This window comes from Pongo pygmaeus, chromosome 6 (assembly GCF_028885625.2).
Source record: "Pongo pygmaeus isolate AG05252 chromosome 6, NHGRI_mPonPyg2-v2.0_pri, whole genome shotgun sequence".
NCBI lineage: Eukaryota > Metazoa > Chordata > Mammalia > Primates > Hominidae > Pongo > Pongo pygmaeus.
Window position 1 is genome coordinate 105,682,378 of NC_072379.2, and position 12,297 is coordinate 105,694,674.

General features: G+C 38.2%; 1 protein-coding gene across 1 annotated transcript in view; it reads left to right on the plus strand.

The window, feature by feature from the left end:
• PRKAR2B (protein kinase cAMP-dependent type II regulatory subunit beta) overlaps positions 1-12,297 on the plus strand; it is a 117,273-nt gene that overhangs the window by 71,691 nt on the left and 33,285 nt on the right. The window contains exon 3 of the mRNA XM_054495493.2: positions 6,200-6,252. Within this exon, the coding sequence (XP_054351468.1) occupies positions 6,200-6,252 (53 nt within the window). The remainder of the gene's footprint in view (positions 1-6,199; positions 6,253-12,297) is intronic.

The following is a 12,297-nucleotide window of genomic DNA, read 5'->3' on the forward strand; positions in this document are numbered from 1 at the left end:
TTGTGTTGGGGCCATCAAATTTTTTTTTTGATAGTCATCAGTGGTATTCACAAAATTCTGGTTTTCTTGCCTTCTGAGGTTGTAGTAGCACTTGCACTTCCCCATCTTGCTGAAGTTAGGACTGACTATATAACTTGTCGAATGCAATGTGATATATATTCCTTATTGGCAGAAGAGACATCTGTCACTTCCAGGCAGAAGCTTTAGGGACTGGTGGTCTTCCAAATGGCAGAGGCTCCATTAGCCTGCAGCCTTCAGTAAGGAAGTGGAACCAAGTACTCACTCTCCTGAGGTAGACATACTGGGTGCCCAAGAAATACGCTTATGTTATTTTGAGTCATTGAGATTATGGCAGTGTTTGTAACTGTTGTGTAAGCTAGTCTAATCTGACATATGCAGTATGCAGTTTCTTTATGCCTAAGGATAAGGAAGAAGATAATAATGTTTCTCACCAACTAAAATGACCATTTATTTCTTCGGTCATTTTTGTTAACATTTACTGTGTGCCAGTCACTGTTCTAGGTGCTAGGAAAATAGAGGGAACAGAACAAAGCAATCTCTTCTTCCCACTCTTTGTTAATTCTTTAGGGAACCTCCTTTGCTGTGAAGCCTTCCCCTGCCCTCTGAGCTGCTGGTTGCTCCTTTCTCATCTGTGTTCCTCCAGCACTTTGTAGATATCGTCATTGTGGCACTGGTGTTATCATGATCATTCTATTTCTGTCTTGATTTCTAGACTGTTTCTATAAATGTTTTAAACATAGTACATATATAATATTGAAAGTAATATAAAATGTGTAGGCAAAACAAGTTACACATTATATAAAATGTGTAACAAAAGAATATGTATACATACACATAGATGCTTTGCATTATCCCTTTATTCCCTTTATGTCATCCCCGACATTTCAAAAAAATATTTTTTGAGTGAATAAATAAGGCTTCCTATGGGCCTTTTGCCTGAATGTGATTTGGGAACAAAATGTGAACTTCTATATTTTGGGCATGTTCTTCCAATGCCTTTGCTCTGTAAATTCAAATTTAAGAGCATTACTAATGGATGAGAACAGGTCTATACCAAATTACCTGGGCAGAAATGTGAATGAACAGGGAAGGGGGAAGCCTATTAACTTGTCATTGTGCCTCTTCCCTTTACTTAGCTATATATATATACATATATATGTATGTGTGTGTGTGTGTGTGTGTATATGTGTGTATATATATGTGTATATGTGTGTGTATATATGTGTGTGTGTGTATATATATATATATGTATATATATAATTGTTATAGCCTTTTACCAGTGTTTCTCAATCTTTTTTCCGTTATCATCCCCTACCCCCAGTCTTTTTGGGCTGTTTCCCCCTAAATGCCCGCAATGAGATTTTACTGCCACAGAAATACCGTATATCTGTTTATATATTGAATGTATATCTGTGCTTTATAAAAAAATACAGTAAGTCTTTTTGCCCCCTAAGAACTAGTTTTCTTGGTTGATGCATGCCTTCAACTAATATTTGAAAGAGGTAATTTTTTTTCCTTTGTAGGAGGGCGTTTCCCCTTCAATAAGCTAAGTTTAACTCTATTGAGTCACAACTCTGTTATTTAATACACCTGTGCTTTTGTAACAGCTTTATTTTAAGCTAATTATTATTTAAATAAGTATGCTAAAATCTTAGTTTATTGAGAACATTGGCAAATTAACTTTTATATATTTTATAGAAGTCAATTTTTCTAGATTGAAGGCCTCTAAACCACACATTCTGTGCAAACCATATTTGCCTTTTATTCCTTCAGCATATACTTACTGAGCGTCTAGAGTGTGCAAGACTCTGCCAGAGCTGAGGATCCAGTGAATTGTGGAATTCAGTCTGCTTCCTTTAACTCATTGCTAGCCAGGATGCAAATATGGGTCATGTGTACTTGTCTAGTGCAGAGTTGTTTTGACCATACTGATTTTTAAAACATCAACAACAAAATGTTGTGGGCTTTTAGTGAAAAACCCTGGGAGTTGAATAATCCCTCATGTATCATTCTCTATGTATAGCACATGAAAAGGTTGAGGGCCAAGTCACACAATATGCGAAGTCAGTATAGTTTGTGTTTTCCTGTTCTGTCCTGCAAGTTGTGACCATTGTCTGGCTACACCAGTGCACATTACTCTGTCTGCAATGTGGGAATCTGCTTAAATTCTTGGGCCATTCTGTATAACCAGTGTAGTATATACATATATGCACAACAAAACAGGGAAACCACAATATAAGATTCACTTAAAGAATAAGGTTCTGGTTCTCACCACTGCTTAATTGCCAAACAAAAAGGATGAAGTATATAGTTTCAAGCTAAATTTCAGATTGCGTAGGAGGCATGGGGCAGATATGTTTCAGAAAGAATACAAGGCAGTACAAGTTATCTGGAGGCTTTGGTTTGAGTGCCCATCCAGAGATAGAGCCATTCATTCATTTATTTGTTACAGAAATATTTACTGACCTCCTAATCTTTGTGCCAGGACTTTTGGTGAGTAAGACAAAAGGCTCTCATTTTCACTCATCCTCTCTGTCCCCATTTCTTGGACAAATTGTGTAGGACATTTTAACATTGAGCAAGTTTTCATTCATTCATTCATTTATTCATTCAATGTGTGTTTGAGTGTATATAATACAAGTACATTATAGTGAGATATTTAAAAAAGACATCTCTGCCCTCAAGGACCTTGCAAGCTTGTTTGTTCATCAACCAGTCATTTATTAAAAAAAAAAAAAAAGTGCATTGAGCCAGTAGGCAATGTGCCAGGTCAGTGCTAGGGAAATACAGAGATGAATAAGAGCACACAGTCAGTCCCTGGAGGGCTGCGTCTCAGCCTGGAGAGGCAAACAGCTTTTAACATCTTTGGAAGCATACAGTGTGGTAAATGACAATAATGAGCTCGTCCCACTGTATTGCGAGAGTGCAAAGGATGAGCACAGAAGTGGAGTTTCCAGAATTAGTTCTGTGTGGGTGAAAGGTCAGGATGTGACTCTCCATCTGACTTTTTAGTTGAGGCTGGAGAGAAGGGTTGGCTTGGAAAGGAGATTGGAGGGAGTTCAATCAGAAGAAACAGTTTAAGTGATGATAAGGAGCTTTATAAGGCACGAAGACAGCTTTACAAAACTGCAAATACTTTATTTTGATTTGGCTGCAGACGGTGGGGGTAGATGAATCCTAATGTAGTGAAACAATTGCAACAGGAATGCCAAGAACTAAGTCCTTGTAGTGTTGGCACAATGTATAGTTCAGTGAAACAGCCCAGAAACAGACAAACACACTATGTGATAAAGTGGGTATCACAGATCAACAGGGTGTTAAGTAGTAATATTGAGACAATTGATAAACTATTTGGAAAAATAGTAGATTCTTACTCCAGATGATTTTTAATTAGGACTTAGGGGCTAGGCACTTAGAAATTTGAGAATTAGGATTGCTTTCTGTGAATTAAAATTTAAGATCAACAATAATGGATCAGAGGGTGGGGGTGTGTGGATGTGTAAAACAAGTTAATCTTAACCAAATATCTTGCCTACTGCCTACTGCACCACCTCGTTGAATGTGTCAATCCTATGAACATGGCCAGCTTCATGGGCCCTGCACTCACGAGGGCCGTGCATTTGGTTTAATGCTCTGCTCTTGTTGTCCTTTGGAAAGTCTTAATTTTTGAAGATGGGGCCCATATATGGTGTTTTGTTTTGTTTTGTTTTTGCACTGGGCCATACAAATTATGTAACAGTCCCACCTATGAAGTTGGCCATCTCTGGGGACAGAAAGTTAGAGAGCCAAGCTTTAGAAGTAGATGTCCTTGTGCTCTCTGGAGAGTTGCAGCCAACCCAGTTAAAGTGTCCCAGACACGTTGGCAGGGCCATCCCTATTGAGTGCCTCAGGCTGTCTAGCCTGATTCCATGAAACATTCAATTTATTTAACAAAGTTTCTTACTTCCCATTTCCTGCTCACCAGGCAATCTTTCAGTAGTGACTTGGCTGCTGCTTTGGTTTTCCAGCAGGGCGAGATCTAGCTAGTTGTGCTGGTCCCATCCTTCATTCAGGAAGGTAGTTACTAAATTGGCATTCTGGTTTCATATATTAGTGAGGTTCTTTAATGTGAGCCTGCTTCTGCATGAGTGGTCCATTTCTGTTATGTTTCTGAGACTGAAGGCTGAAGTCCAGGAATTACGCTGGTAAATTCACCAAAGCAGTCATGTGTAGAATAGTGGTTAAGAGCAAGAGCTTTGGAGTCAAGACACACAATCCTGGATAAAATGTGGGTCCTGTCACTTACTAGGATGTATGATCTTGGCTTTCCTGTGCCCTAGTCTTTCATCTGTCAAGTGATGACATTAACACCTACCTTAAGGTTGTTGTGAGGTTGAATGAGATGATGTACTTTAGATCAGGGTATCTCGGCCTTGGTACTGTTGACATTTTGGGCCAGGTAATTCTTTCTGTTCAGGGCGGAGTGTTCAGTGCATCATAGAATGCTTCCAGCATCCCTGGCCTGTACCCAGTAGTTGCTAGTGGCATCCCTCTAACCCCCTATAGTTGTGACAATTAAAATGTCACAGAGATGGAATCACCTCTGTGGAGAGCACAGTAGGACTTGGTTAAGAGTCACTGGTCCAGGTGCTTAGAGTAGTGCCTGAGGGAAAGAAAATGTTTTATGATATAAAAATAATGGGAATAGTGGTACCAAAGATGATACTACTTTTGATGCCACCCTGAGGGACCTAGGAAGACATTTGTCAGCCTTTCATTTATTCTTTGTCCTTAAATTTTTATGTCTATGCCAGAATAAACTCCATGTAGATTAAATAGTACATGTAAAAAGCTCTACCTTTAAACAACTGAATGAAAAAAGAAGTAAATCTTTAGATTTGCAAATAAGGAAAGGGTTTTCAAGGTCAAAAGCAGTGATACCTCTGTGATGTTTAATGTTGGGTTTAAAACACATTGGGGAATTTTCTTTCCTCATAGATGTCATGACATTAAAAATAAATATGCATAATCTATAAAAGCTTTGTAGTTACAATTGAAAAGCAAATTGGATAAAATGATTGTGAGTAATATGACAGATAAAGTGGTATGAAAAAACTAATTTAAGTCAAAAAGAAAACCAAATATTTCCTATAGATAAGGACAAAGGAGGAAATACAATCATCCTATAAACATTTGCTATTGCTTAAAATCTTTGTCAATTGAAATAATTTAAAAATTTTTAAAAAATTATTAAATTCGAACTATTTAATAATTTTTTTAAAATTTTTAAATTATTTATTTAAATTGACAAAGATTTTAAGCAGTAGCATCCAATTCTGTTGTACAGTTAGGGGAGTCTTATTACATATTTTTTGTAGGACAATCGATAGGTACAATCCTTCTAGAAAGAAACATGGTGATAAATGTGCCCTAAAAATAGTCATACCATTTAGCCCCCACAAATAACTTTGGGAATAATGCCTACAGCATAATCTGAAATGTAGACAAATATCGATGCATGAAGGTGTTTATTGCAAAGTTGTTTTAATATAAGCCAGCTAAAGTTCAGTATTAGAGAAGTAGTTATTTACAGCGTATGATAATCTGCAATCCTTAAATGCAGTATTTACACAGTGTTTCTAATGACATGCAAAATTCTTATAGTGTTAAATGAAAAAAGTAGGTTTTTAAGTTGCGTATGCAATGTAAACTCAACCCAGAAAAAAGACTGGAAGGAAATATCCAAAATGTTAATATTTGTCCCTGAAATACGCAAAATGTTAATATTTGTTCCATAACATTTAGATTATGGATAATTTGTGAAAGTTAGTCACAACTATATGATTAAATTCATCATTTCATGGCAGACAGCCTTTTCTTTTGTTTCTGTTCCTTTAGGTAATGTTTAGATATTATGCCTTGGAAATGAAAATGAAAGGGTTTAAGCTATGTTTCTCTAAATAAGAGAAATAAAAAAGAAAGTGTCAGTGCCCTAAATAAAATACAGCTTTATTTTTAAGTAAATTATAAATTGCAATATGAAATCAGTTTTGGGGGGTAGACTGCTTCCCCTGGTTGAGGTGAATTAATGGTTTTTTATACCGTGGTACTCTTTTGTTCATTAAGTGTTAATGATGTACTCATTGTAGTATGGTTTTTGATGAAACAATCTTTAAGATGTTCATTTTTGTTTTTATAGTATGTGCAGAAGCTTATAATCCTGATGAAGAAGAAGATGATGCAGAGTCCAGGGTATGTAATTTACTGAATGAATGAATTTTAAATTGATGCCCTTGTCATATATAAGGAAAATAATCATAGAAAAGATTTAACAGGCATGTAAGTTTAACAGGAGACATAATGGAATTATTTTGACTATTTCTTTTCCTAGTCTCATCTCCAATAGCCTACTCCTGCTGTGAGTCTTGCAGAATTATTTTTATCCAAAGAGTATTTCTCTTTACAAAATATATCCTGGTGATGAAAAATGTTTTCAGCTGTCTTTCTCATAGTGATAATATTATTTTTCTTAGACAGTGTTTCTAGTAAACAAAAATACTGGGAAAGACCTTCTACTCCTATTAATTTATAACAACAGAAACTTACTCTGAAACAAACAAATCACGGGAAAATCACATCCAGTGTGTCAATACAGCAGTTAGGATTATTTTTTAAATCTGTGAGTCTTCATAGTTTGCTCAGCAGCTGACTTCTTGCAGGCCCTAATGTTTTTGTAAGAATTTGTCCGCTGTGATTTCAGCAGTTTTTAAGCTATGTCTTTCAGCTCAGTTCTATTATTTATTTAGTAAAAAGTAAACTAAGAGATGACTATGCCTGGAAATGGAAAGTAATAATTTCTGCGTCACCCTCCTCCCCTTTTTTTGAGTACATATGTTGCAAAAGTGCCTCTTGTTTCTTTGGCCTTAAACAGTATAAACAAAAACTTATTTTTGTAGCTCTGAAAAGTACTTAAGTAAGATTGAGGTTTCATGTGGAGAAGCAGATACTACGTCCCTAAGTCATTACATCATTAAGCTCCTTGAAACTTATGTAAAATCCAGTGGTATCAGGAGGCTTACAACGTGGAAGATCTTGAAATCCCATTTTATTCCTGGACCCATGGGGATTCCCACTACCAGGGTTGTGGAAGCTCATTTCTCACTATTAGAACTTCAGTTATTTTCATGAAGTTTATAAATCCTAGCCTGGAAATGATGTTGTTTTAGGATTAAGGTATTTTACTAATCTGTGATGTGCTGTTACCCCTCTGTATAGTCTGAAAAACGAGATCTTGCCTACCGTATACTTTATGTATCTAGCAGAAACAATACCAGGCGGCAATGAAGACAACATGCTTCTTTATTTGTGTGTATAAATGAGTATGATAAAATTTAGTAATTGAGATCAGAGCAATCGAGATGAGCTGGTTTAAATTAATAAAAACCTAAATTAATGAACATTTGCAATACAGTTTAAAAACAATATGCAGTATCTCATTGATTCAAAAGCTGTTAGGCCTTGAATTTTAGCTGCCATTTAATTCATGAGGTAAATAAAGTGTTTTGGCAGGTTCACTCCAGCTAATTTCTAATAGTTTTGTTGGGGAGGCTATACCAGTTAAGATTCATTTGACTGTGTAAAACCTCACCCTATTGAGACAAATGTGAAAAAGAAAACACTGGGGAGAGATTATCAGACAAATGCTTGGAGATCATATTGAACTGCAGAAAGTGTTCAAAGGCCAAGCTGTAGGCCTGGCAGGCAGGAGCCAGCCCACCTCTGGGGTCCATCAAGAGCAAGAGTGTAAGACTTAGCATAGTGTCTTTGAAACGGGTTCAGCTACCCATCTCTATTACTGTGTCTCTCAGTTCAAAATTCCAATTTCCCAAGAGTTTCTGATGGACCCAGCTTTGGCCCAGGGTAGGGCCAGGGTCAAAAAGTCCAACCTACTTGGGAACCACTTCTGTAAATAAGGGCAGTTACTAGAGGAGGAGGAATCTTTGTGGGTTGGGTATTTACCCTAAGAGCTGTCCCCTGTAACACCTTTTAAAGTTATATTTAATAGTTTTTTTGTTAATGTGTTATATGTTTGATTATAGCAAAGTACTTTTAGGTTATCAATTAGGTTGCGTATTCTCTCCTCTAAATGTGTTACTAAAAACTATACTTATTTTGGTCTCAAAAACTATGAAGCAAACCACACCACATGCTTGGGAATGATTATTACAGATTTCAAAATTATTTAGATCTAGAAGGATATTGGGAAATATCTTATGAGGAAAATGTATTCTGTATTGTGATAAAATTACATTTCATTTGGACATTTTGTATGACTTCTGAGACTCGCCGAAGCATTAAGTCTGTAGTATAAACAGAAATTTATCATCTGATATGAATTCAAAGAAAATGTAAATACTTTAGACTCATTTCGGAAAATAACAGATTTTAGTTGGAATGCCTTTAATAAATGAAAATGTAAGGGTTGTCTAGATCTAGCATGTAGAAACTGGTAGAGAAGAGCTAATAAACTTAAGGGTAGAGTATTTCTTATGTTTCTCCACAAAAATTTTTTGGAGTTCCACCTGTATATCTGACCTGGTGCTAGGTGTAAAAGTGGTGAGCAAATGGACAAGCCTCTGCCCTCTTGGAGTTTACAGTCTAGTGGCAGAAGCAGACAAGTGAATAAATTAATGAAAAGTTAAAAAACATGAAGTGCTAAAGAAACAGTGAAACAGTGTAGGAATCAAAACACAGCCCCCAGGCCTCTGGGTTCAAGTGATTCTCATGCCTCAGCCTCCTGAGTAGCTGGGGCTACAGGCATGCACCACCACATACCTGGCTAATTTTTGTATTTTTAGTAGAGATGGCGTTTCACCCTGTTGGCCAGGCTGGTCTTGAACTCCTGGCCTCAAGTGATCCACCCACCTTGGCCTCCCAAACTGTTACGATTACCGGCGTGAGCCACTGTGCCCGACTCCATATACAGTGTTCTTTAAAGAAAATGTCTAAGTTAAAACCTTACTTATTAACTGGTTTTCTTTTTTTTTTTTTTTTTAATGGAAAGGCAGCAGAAATTTAGAGCAGAAGTTGGCAGACTTTTTTTGGTAAAGTTTTTTTTTTAACTGAAAAATGCACTATTTTCAGAGAGTAAATATTTTAGGCTTTGGGGAGTCATGGGGTCTCCTTTGCAACTACTCAGTTCTGCTATAGTAGCTTGAAAGCGTCTGTAGGTAGTACATCCATGAAAGGCATGTCTGTTGTGTTACATTAAAACTTTATGACACTTGAATTTGAAGTTAATATAGATTTTATGTGCCAGGAAATATTATCATTTGTTTGATTTTTTTCCCCCAGTCATTAAAAAATGTAAAATTATTCTTAGCCTAGAAGCCATACATACAAAAACAGCTTTGCCTGCAGGTGTAGTTTGCTGATCCCTGGTTTAGAATATAGACTGTAGCTGGCCTGGCTGGCATGAATCCTGGCTCTGCACCTTGTGGACTGGATGACACTGGACAAGTGATTTGGGCAACTTGATTTCCTTAACTCTAAATTTCTTAACCTGCTTCATGGGATCTGTCACTAGGATAAAATGAGTTAATATTAGTAAAGCCCTTAAAATAGTACCTGGCATGTATTTATGCTATGTTTGTTTAACAAACAAAATTTTTATCTGAAATCAGGAATGAATTTTAATGAAAACCAAAGTGGCCTCTAGTACAATAAAATCACACTTTGGGTGTATTGCTGAGGCCTCAGTGATCCAGAGACAGATCCCTTAGGTGGGATCATGCTAAGCCCCAGAGGAAAAATGTAGGAGAGCATCTTCAGAGCAGGTGGCTGCAGTACAGAGGAGCCGGAGTGTCAGAGACCACATCCGCTTTCTTACTGTTTACTTTCCCCAGTGAAGAGGGATTTTACTGATGAGGTTAATTACAGAGATTGGACTCTGAGTGCTGAGGAGTAATGGCAGGGTGAGGGAAAAGGGAAACAGGAGGAGAACAGTAGACCATAGTGATGGAGGTGGCGCTGAGAAAAAAAAGACTACTTAGAAATGATCATTGGGCCAGGTGCAGCGTCTCATGCCTGTAATCTTAGCACTTTGGGAGGCCAGGGTGGGTGGATCATGAGGTCAGGAGTTCGAGACCAGCCTGGCCAAGATGGTGAAACCCTGTCTCTAATAAAAATACAAAAATCAGCTGGGCGCAGTGGCAGGCACTTGTAATCCCAGCTACTCAGGAGGCTGAGGCAGGAGAGTCGCTTGAACCCAGGAGGCAAAGGTTGCAGGGAACCGAGTGCACCACTGCACTTTAGCCTGGGTGACAGAGCAAGACTCTGTCTTAAAAAAAAAAAAAAAAGAGGCCAGGCGCGCTGGCTCATGCCTGTAATCCCAGTACTTTGGGAGGCTGAGCTGGGCAAATCACGAGGTCAGGAGATCAAGACCATCCTGGCTAACACGGTGAAACCCCGTCTCTACTAAAAATACAAAATACAAAAAAAAAAAAAAAAAAAGCCAGGCGTGGTGGCAGGCGCCTGTAGTCCTAACTACTCAGGAGGCTGAGGCAGGAGAATGGCGTGAACCCAGGAGGCGGAGATTGCAGTGAGCTGAGATCGCACCACTACACTCCAGCCTGGGCAGCAGAGCGAGACTCTGTCTCAAAAAAAAAAAAAAAAAAATCGTCATTGGTAAGAGAGGTAGCAGGAAGAAGAGAGAAGAGGAAAAAGCTGGATTTCTGTGTGAAGGCTTATAGGAATTGAATGGGGTGGAGAGAAAGACTTAAAATTGACCAGAGTGAAGCGGGCACACGATACGGATGCCTGATGCACTCTCCCCCGTTTCCTTTCTGAGAACAGAGCTTCTCAGCAGGCAGACATCTCGGTTGCTTTGGTTTGAAGTTCTAGATGGATTTTGTGAAGTGAGAAATGACTTTCTGTTTTGTTTTAGTGTGTTAGCCTTCCTTATTTGAAGTAGGAGGAAGTGAAGTTTGGTTGGTGTGGTTTGGTTAATACCTAAATTTTAAAGGTTTCTTGTGCAGCAGTGAATGAGAAGTCTCCGGGATCTACTTTGTCTGTGTTTGTGTGTCATCTTAGAATCTAGTTTGAGATGAATATTGGGCAGATAGTAAACAAAGGTTTACATCTACCTTACCCTTAGAGGGGAAAGTGCAGTGACCCTTTCTCTCACTAGCTAGTAGTTCTTTCACGTAGTCTATACATAATGCAAATAAATGGTATACATATCAATAGTTTACATATAAATAGTATATCAATACTATAAGTTTCCCCAATTCTTTTCAGGCTTATAATTTTCATTAATTTTTAGCCATCTGATGTGGTTTGAAATGCTGATTTAAATTTCCCATTGTGAGTTTTGATGTTTGTGGCTATAAACTCCACTGCTGCCTGATTCTGTGAGCTCTGATGCTCTGATGGTAGGGCAGGCTGCCTGAAGAGGCAAGGCACCTGCCCATCAGCTCTCGTGGTCACTCTTTGAGTGAGCATTGGAACACGAAAGGGTGGGTGTAGGTCTTCAGGAAACCAACTCCATGTCTGCTGCTTTTAGAACTACCCCTTGCCCCTCTAACTCATTTTATAGTCACAAACTGCTCATGTTCACAAAAGAGTGGACCTTTTGGTCCAAGTCAGTTGAGCCTCCTGCTAGTGAAAAGGGACTCGAGAGATGGCAAGCCACACTTAACACACACAGCATTCTGCCACTCTTCACACTCTAGAATATGAGTTTAGTGAGAATATAGCATACTAGTTTCCTTGAGTTCCTTCTGAAATCAGTGCACCAGCCAGCCTCCTTGGACTCTTTTTCCCTGGAACACATATTCTCTTAGAGTGTCAGTGCGTGATTGCTTGCTCCCTTCTAAAAATCACTTGCTCGCTGTGGGGCAGGTACATACCACATGTGTAAAAATATATTCGGCATCTAATGCCATATACATTTAAACATTTTACTTCTTTCCAGGGACCTTATCAAGATTCAGAAGAAAACTACATCCTGAAAGAGTATTAAACTCAGTAGAAACAGAATGACAGCAGTCCAAATTTTCAGTGTAGCTGCTGGCACCTGTTGTCCTTTTGTATGGGTCCCCACTGGCTGGGAGCTTTGGAGTCTTCCTAGCCAGTCACAGTTCTGTACATAATGAACTTGCTAACCTAGGGGAAAATATGCTTTTGAAAAACATTTCAGTGCTATATTGATGAATGGATACCAACCTCCCCCCAACAAGGTGAATTATGTTCCCCTACTTGGTAGGCTCATAAGTTACCAGTCACCAAAAGTGAATC